The 19759-nt window shown below is 37.6% G+C and overlaps 1 protein-coding gene and 1 pseudogene across 1 annotated transcript; both read left to right on the top strand.

Moving 5' to 3' along the window:
* Window positions 1-11663: 11663 nt before the first annotated feature.
* LOC148920031 (uncharacterized) lies at window positions 11664-14067 on the top strand (annotated as a pseudogene).
* A 227-nt stretch (window positions 14068-14294) lies between these two features.
* Window positions 14295-19758, top strand: PEP (RNA-binding KH domain-containing protein). The gene is made up of 6 exons (XM_008225651.3): window positions 14295-14819; window positions 16694-16952; window positions 17647-17795; window positions 17879-18217; window positions 18740-18934; window positions 19280-19758. The coding sequence occupies exons 1-6, from the start codon at window positions 14409-14411 to the stop codon at window positions 19463-19465; spliced, it is 1539 nt and encodes a 512-aa protein (XP_008223873.2). The 5' UTR covers window positions 14295-14408; the 3' UTR covers window positions 19466-19758.
* Window position 19759: the final 1 nt, after the last annotated feature.

The raw sequence follows: 19759 nt of genomic DNA, 5'->3' as shown, positions 1-19759 counted from the left end.
GTTTCTGGAATGTGGCATTGAAAATGTTAGTCATGCTAAATTCCAAACGCAATGCCCTATTCTTTTCAAGATAGCTATTAGTTTAGAGCATCTACAATCATATGTTTTTTATTTTTTAGTTAAAATTTAGCTAAAAACATACAAACGTTATTTTAAGAGCTCTCTATAAAATTTGAACTCCAATCATACTCCATAGTTTAGGGAATCATAAATACTATAGTTATTTTTTAATTCAATATGATTGGTCTATCTCTATAAAAAAAATATATAAAAAAATAGTTAACATTAATTAAAAGTTCAAACTATACATAAACAACATTAAATTGTAGGGAGCCACTATAAGCCCTTTCTCTCTCCTCAGATTTAGGAGCTCCTAGATGTCTCCCTATTTTATGAGGTAAATAAAGAGTATGGTTGGAGTTGTATTTTTCCAATTCCTCCCTAAAATTTGTCTAAGGAGATGATTTAAAAAGGTCATTGAGGATGCTCTTAGCTAGATGTTTTGCAACTTCAGGGCTAATGTGGGTGACCCATCTGGCCTATCTTTCTTAAGAATTGAACCTCTGAGATGTGAAGAGCCTAGATGGATTTTGCTATAAAATAAATGAAAAGAGAATAGTTGGAGGTAAGACCATTTATATTATGGAAATGGCCATAGTACACTCAGTATAATCACATGCCTAGGAGTGAGAATTTGGGATCATAAGGATTGTGCGATATGCCCATCCTTTATAAGTACATTCCCAATATGGGCCTTAAAACGGGTTCAACCACTATGAGGTTGCTACATATAGAGTCTAATGCAACAAAGGTATCCCCAATGGGATGCATTTAGGTCTATAAATCTTAGAGCCCAAGCGGAGCTAGCTGGATATATAAAGACCTTTATAGAGCTCAAGTGGTATCTAATTGCTGCAAAGTTGACACTTAAGTCAGCAGTATCATTTTACTCTCCCTTCCATGCTGGAAGGATGGATCTACACTAAAACATTCACACATGTTGGTTAACAGGTCCACGAGAGTTCGGTCTAATGTGCTTTAAACCAAGCATGCATATATGACACATTTATAAGACCACCAGCTCTGGTGTGAACATACAGATGAAAAACTTGATCGATATTGTCTCTTGGTCATTGCCTACCACGCGCGCCTTTGGCGAGTTCGTAGGATAACTAAGTGTAACCCATATATTGATTGGGATATTGTAAACATCGCCTTTATAAAAGCATAAATTGTGAAATCAATCACCAAAACCACAAGTTCTCCTATTTGAAACCTACCTCTCGTCAGACCTAAGTAAGGAATTGAACGAGCAAATAGAAGACACTGTTGATGATCATGGGCTTATGTTATATGAAACGACCTGATCCAATTTCCACTTTGGAATCCGGGTCAAACCGCTTAAATCGACACTGGTGGTGTGGGTCATAAATGACCAACATGCCTCAAAACGATAACACAAACTCGGGCCCTAACTTGTGGCTGCGCAATCGTAGGCGCCTACGCACTTCCGAGGATTAAGCCACACGTAGTTCTCTCACCGCCTCGACTGAATCGGTTCACCATTCAGAAACCTCGCTCTAGGGATGACATTCCCGGAGTAATCGAGACTTTGTTTTACGATCTGTCAACTACTATACGATCCTGGAAATACCTGGGTCAACATACCGGACCTAACAACGATCCAACGGCTCAAACCTTCTGAACCAGGAACTCACACACTAGGCGAGATCCGTTCGGAGTTCAAACGGTATCCGAATTAAGATCCGCGAATTCCTACGCGCTCATGACGACCCAAGGATCATTTTGGAACTGAATGGGGTCTTGACCAATCTGCCCACGTGCCGCCACACACGCTGGCAGCGCGTGGGTGTCCTAAGCGATAACGCATTGCTGAAAAAACTCAACATCTAGGCTCAAGACTCTTATCCTAGGTATAACACCCTATTTGGAGCCACTTTTGTTCAGGGACCTACCCCAAAAAGAGGTCGGAAGTGGCCGGAACAGTGCCCCAAAACTCTATCAAAACCTAGGTTTCGAAATCGCTCTCCTACACGTGAAATCAACCAATTCCTATCCAACCATCAGCTAGAGCAGGAAAAATAGCTAGAAATACATACCTCATATGCTAGGATTGGTGGTCGTAGGAGGGAGAAACTGCTCTCCAAAATTCTGTCAAAATTGGTCGGAAACCATGGTTTTTCCGACGGTTCGAGGTGGCGGGAGGATGACGCCAGGTCGGCGAGTGACGCCGGTGGTTCTGGGTCCGGTGGGTCGGGTGGCCTGTGGCGGTGGCTGGGAGGAAAGGACGGATCGGACTGAAACATGGGGAGATCGCGACGGGAGAGAGAGAAGCTGAGGGTTTTTAAAAAAATCATGATTTCCCAAAATTACCATTTTGCCCTTGGACGTATTTTGACCGTATTCTCTTCGTCATTACTCCGATTCGAGTCCAATACGTGTTTACGGACTCGTCTCGCTGCGCCCTACGCAACGGTATAACTGGAATTCCTAAATTCCTTCCTAGTCAAAAAGTCAACTTTTCCTCAATAAAATATTCTAAGGGTATTTTAGTCTTTTCTTCCAATAAATTAATAATGAAATATTAATTTTAGGTTTGGGTTGTTACATTATACGGGGAAAGAAATGTGGCCCTAACTTAATTCAGTAGTTGCATGCTCAATGAGCTCTAGCTGGAAGGCTAAGTTTGGCTCCGGAATAAGAGAGTGAAAAAATAATATTGACGGCTAGTCCATAGAAAGAGCTAGCCAAAGAAGGAAGAGCTAGCCAAAAGAGGAGGATAAGCTTGTTATGGTGACGATGAGAATATAGTGAAATGGCAAAAGAGTTATGTTGTTTGAAGTTCTAGATGGATTCTTGGGAACTTTAGTAAGAGAAGCTTGTTATGGTGATAAGGGGAATATAATCAAATGGTGAACGAGTTATGTCACTAGAAGCTTTAAACACAAAGGCATGTAGAAGGCCAGTGAAATTTAGGATTTTTGGCAGCCAAGACAACCATAACAATTGAAATGATAAAGGGTGACTGGTGGGTTAAGTAATACCAACTTTTTCACAATCGTGTTAATTGCGGGTTGGGGGCTCAAGAAATTACTCTAGTAAGGTAATCTCCAATGGGGGCCCTAAAAGGGTCTCAACCACCATTGGTTTACTACCTATAGAGCCTAATATGAAAAAGGCATCCCAAATGGATGAATTTGGGTCTTTAAAGCATAGAAAGAGCCATAGAGCAAGAGTGAGCCATAGCTGCTGCAAAGCTGATGCAAAAGTCAGTAACATCGTTCCACTCACCTACCCTTGCCTCTTGTTGGAAGATTTTGTTTACACTAAAACATTCACACATGTTATTTACCAGACCAGAAGAGTTCGATCCGAGTGTGCTTCGAACCAGGCATGCATGTACAACACATTTACAAGACCACCAACTCGAGCATCGACATACAAATGGCATAACTTGATCAACATTATAAAAGGCGAGAATTATGCCATCGATTACCAAAACCACAAGTTCTCATGTCTAAAACCTATCCCTCGTCAAACCTAAGGAAGGGAACTGAATGAGCAAATGGGCAAAATCGCTGATGATCATGAGCTTATATTTTTCAGGGTAAGGAATGTGGCCCTGACTTATTTCAATAGTTTCATTCTTACTGAACTCTTGATGGAGGAATAAATTTGCTCTAGAATAAGAGAGCGAAAAAAAATCTTGATGACTAAACTAAGGAAAGAGCTAGCAAAAAGAGGAAAATACACTTGTTATGCCGTTAGAAGTTCTATAGGGATTCTTGGGAACTTTAGGAAGAGAAGCTTGTTATAATGATCAGGAGAATATAGTGAAATGGTGAATGAGTTATGTCGTTGGAAGCTCTAGAAAGAAAGGTAGCTGGAATGCAAGTGAACTTTAGGATTTTTTTGTTGCCAAGACAACCATAAGAATTCAAATGATAAAAGGTGACTGGTGGATAGTAATGAAGCAATACCAACCTTTTACCAATTTTGTTAAAGACGGGTTGGGGACTCTTGAAATTACTCTTGTAAACCATCCCTAATAAGGGCCTTAAAAGAAACTCAACTACCATGATGTTGCTACATATAGAGTCCAATGTGAAAAAAGTATCCCAAAATTAAGGGCCCATTTAGTATCCTATTTGGATCCAATTTGTTAAACTCAAAAATATATTTTAGGTCCAAAGTCATAAAAACCCATTTGGTAGGCCCACCCTATGATTAAAAACAAAACAAAACAAAAAAGGGTGAGGTTTTCCTTTTTTTTTTTCTCTCTCTCTCTCCCCCTTATCCACACTAGCCTTTGCTTTCTTATTGCCTCACTATTATTACTGTAGGTTGTTTTGATTTTTTTCATGGTTGACTTGGGCAGCACGTATCGCTCTATCCTTTCTCATCTCTCTCCTCCCTTTCTCATTTTTTTTTGGTTGATTTCAAATTGGGAATCTAGGGTTTTATTTTTATTTATTTATTTATTTTGGATCTTAAAAATTGTTTGGAGTTCAATACTAAACAAGTTTTTAAATCTTAAAATTAGTATTTAAAAACTCATATTTTTTAAATAAATCATAAATTTGGGTATGATACCGAACATGCCCTAATGCATTTGCATTTCTCAATCTTAAAGCCCAACCGAAGCTAGCTTGATATATGGAGACCCTTATAGAGCCATTGAGCAAGAGTGGGCTATAGTTGCTGCAAAGTTGACACAAAAGTCAGCATCATTATTCCACTTGCCCTCCACATGTCAGTTACCATACCCACAAGACTTCAATTCGAGTGTGCTTCGAACTAGGCATGCATGTACTACACAGTTATGAGACCACCAGCTCTAGAGTTGACATACACATGACATAACTTGATCGACATTGTATATTGATCATTAGCCAACATGCGCACCTTCGGCGAGTCTATAGGATAAGAATGAAACCCATATACTGATTGAGATGTTGTAAACATCGTCTTTATTTAAGGCTAGAATTGTGTCATCGGTCACCAACTAGATGACATTGCTGATGATCATGGGCCTATGTTGTTCAGGGTAAAGAATATAGCCTTGACCTATTTTAGTAGTTGTATTCTCAATGAGCTCTCGTTTGAGGGCTAAGTTTTTCTTTGGAATAAGTGAGCGAAAAAAGAATCTTGTTAGAGCAAAAAGTTACCTGAAAGAGAAAAGAGCTAGCCAAAAGAGGAAGATAAGCTTATTAGAGCAACTTTAATAGTTGTATGTATATGGGGATGTATGTTAAATTTAGTTCCAAGTTCACCAAAAAATCCTCCAATAGGGAGATGTAAAGGGAATGCACAGTGGCAGATCTAGGAAATTTCTTTCCAAGGGTCAAGCTCTAAAGGTTAAAAAAAAATTATTCAAAATATACCCATAGAAATGAAATGATAATATTATAATTCATCATTAGTAGAGGTTGGGTTGGGGAAGGAAGTGAAGGTTGGGTTGGGGATTTAGGGTTGAGAGGTTTAGAGATGAGAAGAAATGAGTTTTAACATTTGGGGAGGGGGGAATTATTGGGCAAAACAGAGCAGCTTGCTACGTTTTTTTTTGAAACCTGTGCCAAAACGACGTTGTTTTGGCCATGTTTATATATATATATATATATTATATTATATTATATATATTAAAAAAAAAGCCTTTAGTGGAACGACGTCGTTTTGACGTCGAGCGAACAAAAAAAAGGGAAGGCGCGCGTGTTTTGGCATCGGTTTAAAAATAAAAAGTAAAAACTTTAGTGGAACGACGTCGTTTTGACGTTGAGAGAACAAAAAAAAGAAAAAAAACAAAGGCGCTTGCTACGCTTCTTCTCCTTCAGTTGCGCACAGACACAAGTTGCCCTTTTGGGGCATTTCGTAGAACACTTTGTGAGGGTCAACTTTGGCTGCTCTAATGGAGGATTTCAAATGTTGCAGGGGTCAATTGACCACCCTTGCTCCTCTGTGGATCCGCCCCTGGGAATGCATATATGCATATTCCTAGGAAGTTGCAAAAGAGATGCACAATTGCATTTGAGCTTGTCGGCCTAGCTTAATGGTGCAATAGAGGAGAGAGGAGTTAATAAAATATGGACAATTGCATAGCACTCAAGCAATTTGATGCGCGATAAATGATGTAGTTGTAGACAATGCCAATGCGTGGGACTTATTGGAGAAATCTTGTGGGCCTCTGAAGTCAACCCATTGAGTGGGTCTTCAACTGTTCCTTTGACTACCAAATGGGTATTTATCCAATGGTAGTAGCTCATCCAACTACAAAACAAAATGCCTAGATTTCTTCTCACTTTCCCTAAATTATAGAGGCAATATACATTAAATGGCTCATATTTCTTCTTCCATGGTTTATATGGGATGAAATCATATATCCTCCGAATTTAAAATTTTTTACATCAATTTTTTTTGAAAAAGTAAAATAAACTTACCACACATAATTTTTTTTTTTTAAAGAAAAGTTTACGAAAAAAAAACTCGAAAACTAACACACAAAATTGAATTTGTTTCTTAAGATTTACATTTCCTCCCATTGGAGGAAAAACCACATTTAAATTCCCCCGAGGTGTAAAAGAGATGTAAATGTGGCTTTACATTCTGAATTTACATACAACCATTAAAATTGCTCTTACAACATCTCCATTGGAGAGAGGTAAATTTGCAGATGTAAAACCATCTTTACATCCCATTAATATGAAAAGAAATTATTTTACATCAAGTTGAGGCAATATGATATTTATGGTACTTTAGTAGCAGTCTCACGTTTTATATGTGTGGAGCCCCCCACTTTTCAGCATGAGGGGCCCAACAAATGGGGATGCAAAATCAAATGTAAATGTCCATTTTTTTTACATTTTCCGCCCAAATGCTATATTTTTATTCATTTTCACCTCATCATTGGATCAACTTCTGACAAGTCTAGGGGTAAATGTCCCTTACATTTTTCTTCACAAAATCAGACAATTCTTATTATTATCTTTTCACTTCTTTTCTACCATTTTGGTTTAATATAGTGCAAAGTTTGTATTGCCAATGCATATTGGTTCACTTATTATTACTTACTTAACTAATAGGTAGTAATTAGTTTTATATTGGTATTAAGGAATTTGCAAACAGAAATTCACTGAGAAAAATACACATTATTCAAAGAAAGAAACAACATCATGTATTAAGAATGGAAATTACAGCTAGCAGTCAAAATATTGTTACAACCAGTTATACAACAAGTTAAACTTGTACAAAATCTGATTATTAGCCATGATCTTCTTCTCTATTGATGAGTATATTTAGGAATGGTTAGTCTGATTCATAAAGGATTTGGACCAGTAGTTCTCCCCACTTCTCCATTATCAACAACATTGAGACCAGAAGTTGACAAAGGCTCTTGTTGGCTTCCAGCAATCTTAGTTTTCTCTACTTCTCTAAATATCTCATCGATGTCAAAGAATAAATTTGTATCCTGATTAGAAGTTGACAGAGGCTCTTGCGTGGTTCTAGCAATCTTAGCTTCTTCTACTGCTCCAAATAATTCATTGATGTTGAAGAATAAATTCTGACTTTGATCAGAAGTTGCCATAGGCTCTTGTTAGGTTCCAGTGATCTTAGCTTCTTCTACTTCTCCAAATAATTCATCAATGTCGAAGAATGAATTTGGATCCTGATCATAGGCATTCATATTATGTGACCCTATGTATCCTGCTACTTGATTTCCATTATGTTCTACTGCTCTATAAAATTGGTCAACATAGAGCCCAAAATTTTAGCAAAACCACTTCTTGGTTTTCTTCAATTTGAGGAAGTTGTTACGATAATAACAGAAAACTCGTGTTCTAGTTCTTCAAACAATTCATCAATGATGAAGCTCTGATAATCGGTATGGATCAAATATTCTTGATCATAAGTGGTACTTTTGCGATTCTTGCAAGCCTTTTAAAAAATGTTGTATTTATCTAAAAGCCAACCATCGTGGTACTCAGAAGTCTTGCCGTTCTTGTAGTGGAATTTTCATTTTCTCCCTATAAGATGAGGATTAGGGTTAAGGTTTCCTTTAATCTCATCCATCACTTGATCATCTTCGTAAGTTTTGGTTTCGCTCCAACCACTATCGTTGCTAGTCTTAGTTGGATGCTCAAGCCGTTTCTCTGGAGGTAGGAGACGAAGTAATAGTCTTGGTCATAAAGTTGGTCGCCTCCATAATCTTTCGAAATCTGTGAGGGTTCACTCATCAAATTTAGAGGCATTTTCACCATCTTGTACGGAAAGAATCCAATGATTTCTTGGGCTATGGGCAGAATCAGAACCGGATGTCCACCTATGGCACGCCAGAATTAGCCGCTAACTGGAGAGAGAGAGAGAGAGAGAGAGAGAGAGAGAGAGAGAGAGAGAAAGAGAAATGTTTTGATTTCAAACAAGTGAAGTGAAGTGAACACAAGAGCAATGAGTGATATATTTATAAGCCAGCAGTTTGGAAACAAAGAATAGTTGTTGGAGGTACTAATAGTTATCCATATATCGTTTGGAAACTATAGAAATTTGTGAATTTCAACTTAGTCAACAACCACGAAGGAAGTCCTAATAGGCCCAGCCCTAGCTGTTAGATTTAATCTCATCCAACAAATGGGTGTTGTTCATTTTATTATTTTGGGTTGATACCTTCGTTTGTTTAATGTACATTTTATTATTTTATCGCCTCCATCCCTTGTTACCTTTTATTACAGGCAGAAATAAATTTCTTTTTGTTAATGTTGTTTTGGCTTACCATTGCTTGAAATAAAAAATGTTCTAGATATTTTTAATGTTCTAGATATTTTTAACTTTTATAAAAGCTTACCTAGATACGTTTAAGAAGAGAAACTTGTTATGGTCATAAGGATACTATAGTGAAATGGTGAACGAGTTAAGTCATTGGAAGCTCTAGAGACAAAGGTAGCTAGAAGGCCAATGAACTTTAGGGGGTTTTTTTTTGTTGTTGCTGCCAAGACAACCATAACAATACAAATGATAAATGATAACTGGTGGATAGTAATGAACCAATACCAAAACTTTATCACCTATGTTAAAGGCGAGTTGGGGGGCTCTAAAAATTACTCTAGTAAGGCCATCCCTAATGGGGGCCTTTAAAGAGCCTTAACCACCATGGGTTTGCCACATATAGCTGGAGCAAGAGTGGGCCCTAGCTGTTGCAAACTTGATGCAAAAGTTTGCATCATCGATCTACTCGCCCATCCTTGCACCCTGTTGGAAGGGTGGGTCTACACTAAAAATACACATATGCTAGTCACTGGACTTGAAAGAGTTTGATATGAGTGTGCTTTGAACTAGGTATGCATGTACGACACATCTACGAGGCCACCAACTCTAGCATCAACGTAAAAATGACTTAACATGATTGACATTGTCTCTTCGTCACTGGACACCACGTGCGCATTCAGCGAGTCTGTAGGATAACCAAGTGGAACCCAAATATTGGTATGTTGTTAACATCACCTTTATAAAAGGTAGGAATTGTTCCATTAATCACAAAAACAACAGGTTATCCTTTCTGAAACCTACCCCTAGTTAGACCTAAGTATTAGAATTGAATGAGCAATGGATGACATTGCTGATGATCATGGGCCTGAGCTTCATTGGAAGGCTAAGTTTGTTTCCAACATGAGATAGCATAAAACAATTTTTTAGAATGGTGGAAGAGCTAGGCAAAGGAGGAAGATAAGGTTGTTATGGCTATGGTGAGAATATAGTGAAATGGTGAGAGATTTATATCATTGGAAGTTCTAGGGGGATTCTTGGGAACTTTAGGAAGAGAAGCTTGTTTTGGTGATAAGGAGAATATAGTGAAATGGTGAACGATTTATGTCATTGTAAGCTCTAGACACCAAGGCAGGTAGATGGCCGATGAACTTTAGGATTTTTTGCTACTAAGACATGCATAGCAATTTAAATGATAAAGAGTGATTGGTGAGTAGTAATGAAGCAATATCAACTTTTTACGAACTTTGTTAATTGTGGATTGGGGACTCTTAAAATTACTTTAGTAAGGTTATCTCCAATAGGGGCTGTAATAGGGCCTTAACCACCATGGGATTGCTACAAATATAGCCTAATGCAAAAAATGCGTCCCTCTAAATCTTAGAGCCCAACCGGAGCTAGCTAGATATATGAAGACCTTCAGAGTGAAAATCCTAGAAAAGAAGGTAATTGGAGTGATGTGGTGTTAGCAAAAAGTTATTTTAGAATACGTTCAGAGCTCAAATGTGCATAATAAGTTTTGTAGCTTTGAGAATTGTCAAAAAAGCTTATGTATAGAATTAGATAATTAATTCTCGCCGATTGATCTACATGAAATTCTCCTTTTGCTCCTTAGTTTATAGGGAATTACCAATCGTTTACAATTATTGTTCCCTTCCGAAAGCGCATGTTCTTACACGTTACTTGATATATTAGTAAAATGATAGTTTCTCCCAACGATATTGTCCCCAAACTTATTTAAGAAGGTATCTTGCTATTTTTTTTCTTTTCTTCCTATCATTCTACTATCATCCCCTTGTTTCTTTCTACTTTAATCTTCATCACATTGCACACACTTGTTCATGATCCTTGTATTTTCTTGTTATAAATTTTAAATGTGCACAACATACAACACAAATTGTTTCTTTTGATGGAGGTACATGTAGACAGGGGCAGATGCACATTGGGACAAGAGGGGTCGGACGACCCCCTTGGAAGGCTGGAAAATTGGCAAGGGACTCCATTGAAGCCCCTTTGGACAGCTGTTGGAAGCCCCCTTGGATGCACGCCAACTGCTTGACGAAAGTCGGAGGAGGAGAAGCTTGTCTGCTCTGCACCTTGCGCGCTGCGTGTGATGTTTTAAAAACAGCCTTGCCAAATGACGTCGTTTGGTCCAAGGCTCAGTCAATTTTTTTAATGACCTGGCCTCAAAACGACGCTGCTTTGGGCTAGTTTATAAAATAAAAAAATAAAAAAGCAGAACAATATAGCCTTCGAATCTGCACAGCAGCCCCAAACCCTTCATTCCCAATTTCACACCTCCTCTCCCCACCCTCTCAAACCCTAACCTCTCCCCCAACCTCCCAACCTCCGATAACCTCCATCATCAACTCTTGGCTAGGCCACAAATCACTGCCGTTCGCCACCGTCCTCCTCCCTCCGCCCTTGTTTTCAACTACAAGTAAGCTTGGCAATGAAATTTATGGATATGTTGATAATATATATTGTTGTTGATATTGAATTTTTTATTTTATTTTATGTAATGAAATTTATGGATATGAATCATATTGATTGATTGAATTTATGCTTTATTGAGTTTATGCTTGAAATTTATGGATATGAATAATATTGATATTCTTTGTATGTAATGAAATTTATGGATATGATATGAATCATAGTGAAAATCATATTAATGTAGATTGATTGAGTTTATGCTTGATTGAAAATGTGAATTGATTGAGTATATTGAATATTAATTGATATTTGATATGATAATTTAGTATATTGAATATTGATTGATATGAGTTTAGGGAGTATATTGAATTTTGAGAGTGGGTTATTGACATTTTCATATTCATATGATAATTTGGATAAAAATTAATGATTGATTAAATTAATTGATTTGTAGATTTATGGAACAATCCTTTAAAAGAAAATTAGCTACAGATAGTCTTTCTCTGTCTAACCCGGGTAGTTCAAATGCAAGACCAATTGAAGTAGATGAGATCTTAGCTAATCTTCAGGCAGACCCTGGACTAAGAACTCGAATGGCGGATTATAGTCCTAATATTCGGGATGAGATCCAAAGAGCATATCTACAAAAGGGACCTTGTCAACCTAGAACTTATAAATTCCCACAAACTAATCAATTAGAAATTAATAGACGCTTCATTGCTAATAGGTTTGATGATCATGATTGGTTGGAATATAGTATTGCTAAAGATGCTGCGTTTTGTCTTCATTGTTATCTCTTCAAATCAAATTTTGATCAAGTGGGTGGTGATGCATTCACTGGGGTAGGCTTCAATAATTGGAAGAAGGCGAAAGAAAGATTTAACCTTCATGTTGGACTGGTTGGTAGTGTTCACAACTAGGCTAGAGAAGTTGCTTACAATTTGATGCATCAAACTACACACATTGAAACAATTGTCATCAAGCAAACAAGCCAAGCTCGCACGGCTTATTGCACTTGCTTGAATGCATCACTTAGTGCACTAGGTATTTGTTGCGACAAGATCTTTCTTTTTGTGGTCATGATGAAAGTGCACAATCAAGTAATAGAGGGAATTATTTAGAGCTCTTGCAATTTCTTGCGGATCATGATGAAAAAGTTAAGGCCATTGTGTTGGAAAATGCTCCAGGAAATTTAAAGTTAATAGCTTCTTCAATTCAAAAAGATCTTGTCAATTCTTGTGCTAAAGAAACTATTAGTCTTATCTTGAGTGATGTAAAAGATAGATATTTTTCAATAATGGTGGATGAAGCACGTGATGTTTCAATAAAGGAGCAAATGGCGATGATGCTTCATTATGTGAATGACAAATGACACATAATTGAAAGGTTTGTAGGGGTTCAACATGTAACCGACACTACTTCAAGTGCACTAAAGGAAGCCATTGATGAATTCTTTTCTTCCGCGAATTTGAGCTTTTCTAAGCTACGAGGACAAGGTTATAATGGAGCTAGTAATATGATAGGTGAGTTCAATGGCCTTAAGACAAAGATTTTGAGAGAACAACCTTGTGCATTTTATGTTCATTGTTTTGCTCATCAACTTCATCTAGCTCTTGTTGCGGTAGCAAAGAAAAACATTGATGTTAATTCTTTTTTCACAACGGCTAATAGTTTGGTTAATGTTGTTGGAGCATCTTGTAAGCGTCGGGATGCACTTAGAGCATAATACCAAGAAGAGCTTGTGAGAGCTTTTGAAGGAGATTGTCTGATAACGGGGCGGGGCTTAAATCAAGAAACTACTCTTAAACGTGCCAGCGATACACGATGGAACTCACATTATGATACGTTGATTAGTATCATTTCTATGTTCCCATCTGTGGTGAATGTGCTTCAAATGGTTGTTGATGATAATCTTAATGATAGTTCGGGTGAAGCCTATAAGTTATGGAGAGAAATACAATATTTTGAGTTTGTGTTTCACTTATTTTTAATGAAAGCTATATTGGGAATAACAAACACTTTGTCTCTAGCATTGCAAAAGAAAGATCAAGACATTGTGAGTGCAATGAGTTTAGTGAAAACATGCAATGAAAACCTGCAGTTGATGAGGGATAATGAGTTTGAAGAATTGGTTGAGCAAGCATCTTTGTTTTGTTACAAACATGATATTACAGTTCCTACCATGGATGAGGAATATGTAATTTCAGGGAGGTCACAACGTAATGCTCCAATGAAGACAAATTATCATCATTATCGTGTGGAGATCTTTATTCATGTAATTGATGGACAACTTGCGGAATTAAATGATCGCTTCAACGAGGTAAGTACTGAGTTACTTACTTGTTTGGCATGCTTGAGTCCGAAAAATAACTTCGTAGCTTTTGACAAACGAAAGCTAGTTCATCTTGCTCAATTTTATCCTTATGATTTTTCGGATATAGACTTATTGATACTTGAAGATCAACTTGGTGTTTATGTTCATCATATGCGTTCGAGTATTAATTTTTCTCAATTGGAAGGGATTAGTAGTCTTGAGGAAAAATGGTAGAGAAAGGAATGCATAAAATATTTCCTTATGTGTATTTGCTTCTTATATTGGCTTTGGTTTTACCGGTTGCAACCGCTTCAGTGGAGAAGACATTTTTCGCCATAAATATTATTAAAAATCCACTTTGCAACAGAATGGGAGATCAATGGTTGAATGATAGCTTGATTGTTTATATTGAGAGAGATGTTTTTGCTTGTATTGATAACGAAACTATAATGCAACGTTTTAAGAATATGAAAACTCGTCGTAGACAATTGTAACTTGTATTATTGGTTTTGTTATGAATTATGAATGGAAGTATTATCTTTCTATCTTTCTATCTTTTTAGCATTATTTTTTTTGTAAAAAAATTTCGGAACTTTTACACTAAACCCCCTTGGCCACATAATCCTGGATCCGCCACTGCATATAGATAGCACATATCAATTCACATAGAATTGGAAGTCTTGTGCTCTTGGTCTTGGAGTAGGAGAAGTGTGAGCTCACGTGCTCCTGCACGTGCCATCCATATTGATAGTCCATAGTCGAAACAACCGATAGTTTTGTTCTGCAACACCCAGCGGCAAGAACAAAACCCCTCTTCCGTTTCCAGGCATCACTCTCCAATAAAACCTTTTACCCTAACCACACTCCCCCTCCCTTCTCTCTACAGAATATGGCCACCGCCCAGCCCACCGAGAACGGCTCCGCGAAGGTTACGGAACCCGACCCGCAACAACCCACATCCGAAACCACCACCGCCTCAATCACCGTACCCGAGTCCGACCAAACAGCCACCACCGCAACGACAGATAACAATCCGAACCAAAATCCCGAACCCGACTCCGGTCCTCAACCGGAGCCCGGCGCCCAGGAAGCTACAACGACCGTTAGCGGCGATGCCACCTCAATCGCCGATAAAAGATGGCCGGGTTGGCCCGGGGACTGTGTGTTTCGGCTAATTGTGCCGGTTCTCAAGGTCGGTAGCATTATCGGCCGAAAAGGCGAGCTCATTAAGAAGATGTGTGAGGAGACCCGAGCTCGCATTCGGGTCCTCGACGGCGCCGTTGGAACTCCTGATCGCATCGTGAGTTGTGCCTGTTTTCTCTCTGTGTCTAGGGTTTATTCGTTTTGGTTCTTCATGTTATGTTTTCTGAAACGTGCTCTCTTTTGCTGTTGTTGTTTTGAGCTCTAGGGTTTGTGCTTTTTAGCTTCCATTGGTGCTAGAAATTGTGCTGTCGTCTGTGTAATTGTGGCTTATGGTTATTTAGGGATTCTAGTTATGCTTCGGGGTTGCTAAAAGTGTTTGAGGAGATTAAAAATTGAAAATTTAAGTTTAAATCATGCAAATTCAATAGTATTTGTGTCATGAGGTAATAGAAACCGCTAAAGTCTAGTGCCTAGTATTTGGTTCTTAGGTGCTTAGGTTTTGTTGCTTACAAAATGCTATGAAAGGAATGGTCTTTTGGGAGTGGGGGTTTAAGTTTTGGTTTTTGGTTCTAAAAGACACCCCAAACAATCTGAAATCTGAGAATGGTGCTTAATCAGTATTGGGTATTCTGCTATTTGAAGATGATCCCTTCTCATATTTTTATTCGAACACTCAATCTATTAGCAATGGGCATAGGATGAGTAACTGTGTCGATTTTTTTTTTCTTTCTATAAACATCTAGTCTCTGATATATGAGAATGAGACAATCTGTATCTGGCGTTCTGCTATGTGAAGATGACCCATGGTTGAAAAATCTTTTGGATCTGTTTCATAGGCTTATAATGGGCATAAGACGAGTAACTGCAGTGAATATTTATAAAGATCTGGTTATACAATCTCAAATCTGAGAATAAGACTTATTGAGTATTCTACTATGTGAAGATGACCCACTGTCAGCTAAATCCTCTGTATCCCTCTCATAGTTTTATTCAAACATTCAGTTTGTTAGTAATGGGCATAAGATGAGTAACAGCCTTAAATTTTTATGAACATATTGTTATAGAACAATATGAAATCTGAGAATGACACTTTATCAGTATTGGGTATTCTGCTAGGCAAAGATGACCTGTTGTCATATGAAGTCCTCTTCATATGGCTCATAGTTTTATTCAAACGCTCAATATATTAGTAATGGGCATAATATGAGTAAATGTCTTGAATTTTTATAAACATGTAGTTATAAAACTAAATCTGTATTTTTGTTTCTAAGAATCGTCTGATTGATAGTAATAAGATTTGATACCTTCGTAACAGATTTTCCATGGTTGTCAATATCATGAAGCCATATTAACTTCTTTACCAATGCTGCAGCCCTGATTACTTTTTCAACCATCATCGTTTTTTCTTGCTTGCTTGTACCAATCTCTTGTTCTGCACCTTCTCTACCTGTGGAAGTCTCACTCCACAATTTACTGGTTGTGGGCCTTCCTTGCACTTGCTTGGGTGAGATAGCGCTCTGCGTTTGCACACGCTTTTGTGCTTTTTAGTCTTGTTTAATAAATTATGTCTGTGGAACTTCGTTAATTTCTGTTGTATTAGTGTTGGATATATTGATCAAATTTCACTAGTACTCCATTCGGAGTAGAAGGTGTTTCTTTAATAGGAAACAAAATTTCACTAAGAAAGACAAAGTACAAAACAGTGGACAAAGTGTCCACAGTAGCAAAGAACAAGAGAGCTCTAAAAAAACACCAAAAACTTAATTAAAAAAAAAAAGGCGATCTAAGAACAAAAGCCCTGTAAACAGCTGCATATTTTTCAAAAAAATTGCACAGAAAGCAAACAGGGGGATTGAAGTTTCCTTTGCTTTCATTGCTTTTGTGTTCTGCTCCTGAGGTGACACAGTCCTCCAACCATTCCACACATGCATATCCCTTCAACCAGACATTATGTCTACAATTATCCCTTCACTAGACATGACGGTGATACCATTCTATGCTAAAATCTTTCTAACACACTTTTCTTTTTAGGTGCTGATCTCTGGAAGGGAAGAGCCAGAGGCTCCTCTGTCCCCTGCAATGGATGCTGTAATAAGAATATTTAAACGTATCTCTGGCTTAGCTGATAGTGAGGGTGATGCAAAAGTGTCCGGTCCTGCTGGAGTTGCATTCTGTTCCATCCGCTTGTTGGTAGCATCCACACAAGCAATTAATTTAATTGGAAAACAAGGGTCATTAATCAAATCTATACAGGAGAGTACCGGGGCTTCTGTGCGAGTATTGTCTGGGGGTATGCTCTTATTGTTGCATAATACAACTTTTCTCTATTCAGTAGAATATCAATGGTTGGAAATATCTCCATCATCTTATCACCTTTTTCCCAATGCAAAGTATAATGTGTTTGTTGCTGTTTATGTGGTTTATAATGAAATTAAGTTCTCGTGTGTGGGTTTTCCTTTCCAATTACTTTTTGTGATCTTACTTTTGGAGGCTTAGATTTTCTATTGGTAATCTAGGTTTAATGATCATGCTAGTGAAGATAATTGTATTGATGTGCTTAATATAGTGTGTAATTTAGCTTACATTCTGCTCCCTCTTTCCTTTCTGGCATCTGAGTTCTAGGTCAGTTTTCCATGTTAGAGTCCTTTAACTTCAGATTGGCTGATGGGTATGTAAATATGTGATTCTAAATCACAGTATGTCTTCATATCATGTTTTGCAGCCACTCTTAAAATATTTGATATAGCTGTTAATTTGAAAAACAAGCCTTGATTATATTTGTTACCCCTTTTAGAAATGCTTTACTCATCCTTCTTCAATCAGTGTATTCAGATTCTTTAAAATTTGATTCAACTAATGTCTCTGTCCCTTTTTTCCTGTATTCACATTCGTTTTCTTTCTCAAGTGGCCTTACCTTTTTCCATGCTATAAACCGTTCTTCCTTCTCCAAAGAAGGCATCTGATACTTATTTTTGTTCTTGCAGATGAGGTTCCATTCTATGCTGCTGCAGACGAAAGGATTGTTGAATTGCAGGGAGAAGCTTTAAAGGTTCTCAAAGCTGTAGAAGCAGTAGTGGCTCACCTGAGGAAGTTTTTGGTTGATCATAGTGTTCTTCCACTTTTTGAGAAGACGGTAAGCTTAATTCCCATTAGTGTCTGGTGTAATTTCATTTCCTTGCATTGCTATGTATTGATTATTGGATCGTGCATCTTTAGTACAATGCAACCATCTCACAAGAGCGCCAACCAGACACCTGGGCTGACAAATCGTTGCTGCATACTGCTTCTCAAACCGGAGTTAGCACTAATTATTCTCTCTCAGCAAAAAGGGAATCTTTGTTTTTGGATCGTGAAACTCAATTAGAATCACAACTCCCTTCCGCTGGCATTTCACTTTATGGAAAAGATCCTTCTATCTATGGAAAAGATCCTTCTATTTATGGAAAAGATCCATCTATTTATGGGCAAGATCCTTCTATTTATGGACAAGATCCTTCTCTTTCTTCTATCCGTTCTTCAGGGATTGGTCGGCCTGGTGCTCCTATTGTTACTCAGGTTGGTTGTTCTAACTGTTTCATATTTTAGCTTAACTTCCTACTTAATGAGCTCATTTGGGTTTTCACATGCATGCTCAACACACAAAGGCAGTCTAGCTTGTTTGTAACTTGTAATTAAAATAAATGGGGCCAAGTGTGTTTTTTTTTGCTTTGCTAGAAGGATGGTAGGGGATCCGTTACTATCTAGTCCTTGACTTAATTTGATTATAAACAATAGGAATGTATACGGTTTGTTTAAGACTCTGAAAAACTAAGGTTTTGTGTCTTACCGACTGACTCGTCTATTTGAGAAATAAATTGTCTTGATGTATGACGTATTGTGAAGATTTGTTGTCAATCAGAAACCTAAAGTGTACCAGATTGCATCAGGCCTGTGTTACGTACGTCAGTTTCTGCATGCATACTCTTGATTGTTCTTGAAAACAAATTAGAGTGCAATATTCTGCTTCATATTGTTGTACTTTCTTTCTCTATTTATAGTTTTGGTAACAATATTTTCTCTGTTGCATTCTATAATCAGATTGCACAAACAATGCAAATTCCTCTATCTTATGCCGAGGACATTATTGGGGTTGAAGGTTCAAATATTGCATTCATTCGCCGTAGTAGCGGAGCCATCTTAACTGTGCAAGAGAGCAGGGGACTACCTGATGAAATTACCGTAGAAATAAAAGGCACCTCATCACAGGTTCAAATGGCTCAGCAACTGATTCAGGTATGCTTACCAATGATCTTTCTTTTCCATTTATATCTAGTAAAAGGAGGGATTAACAAATTTTTAAATTTATTTTATATAAAATATCTGTTACATCACTTTGAGATAATTAAAGATGAAAGTTATATTTACCAAAAAATAAAAAAATTATGAAGGCTTATATAACTACAATGTTTTAGTTACAGAAGGTGGGTGGTTTCCTGGTTTATATGTAAATTTCCCATTAGAAAAAAGTTTGCATATATTTGGCATGCCAGCAAAAATGAAAAACTTGTGACTTCAATAGGGCCCCTGCTTGGAAAGTTTAAGCATACTGGGTTTTTTTTTTTTCTTCTTCATTTTCAGGAAGTTATAAACAATCGCAAGGAACCAGTTACAAGTAGCTATGGCAGGCTAGATACTGGAATGAGGTCATCCTACAGTCAGTTAGGTGCTTCATCTTACCCTTCATCTTCATTACCGTCACAACCGTATGGTGGTGGGTATGGATCTTCTGGTCTGGGAGGAGGCTACAGCACTTTCAGGCTTTGATTTGATTGCTAACCAAAAGACTATTAGTGGCTTCTCTGCTTGGACCAACAAGTTATTTAGTCCACATATTAGAGAAAAAATTGATGTCCGGAGTGTAGCATTTGTAAAGTTGCCAGAGGAAAGGGGTCAACAATGTCTTCTGATATCATCAAATTTGATCTGTTGGGTAGCCAAGCTCGAAAGGGATATAGAAGAAAATTGTATTGAAATAGTAGTGATTTTCGTTTTCCTTCATGAATTTGTGCATTAAGCATGAATTTTGAAGATAAATGAGGCTGTTGCATTTGGTTTTAT

This window comes from Prunus mume, linkage group LG2, assembly GCF_029339155.1.
Source record: "Prunus mume cultivar Tortuosa linkage group LG2, ASM2933915v1, whole genome shotgun sequence".
Classification (NCBI taxonomy): Eukaryota; Viridiplantae; Streptophyta; class Magnoliopsida; order Rosales; family Rosaceae; genus Prunus; species Prunus mume.
Note: the sequence above shows the minus strand (reverse complement) of the source record. Positions and strands in the feature narration are given on the sequence as shown.

Coding starts and splice junctions, on each gene's coding strand:
- PEP (XM_008225651.3), top strand. CDS start 14,409: ATGGCCACCGCCCAGCCCACCGAGAACGGCTCCGCGAAGGTTACGGAA. Junction 16,953..17,646: donor TGTGCGAGTATTGTCTGGGG/GTATGCTCTTAT, acceptor TTGTTCTTGCAG/ATGAGGTTCCATTCTATGCT. Junction 18,935..19,279: donor TGGCTCAGCAACTGATTCAG/GTATGCTTACCA, acceptor CTTCATTTTCAG/GAAGTTATAAACAATCGCAA.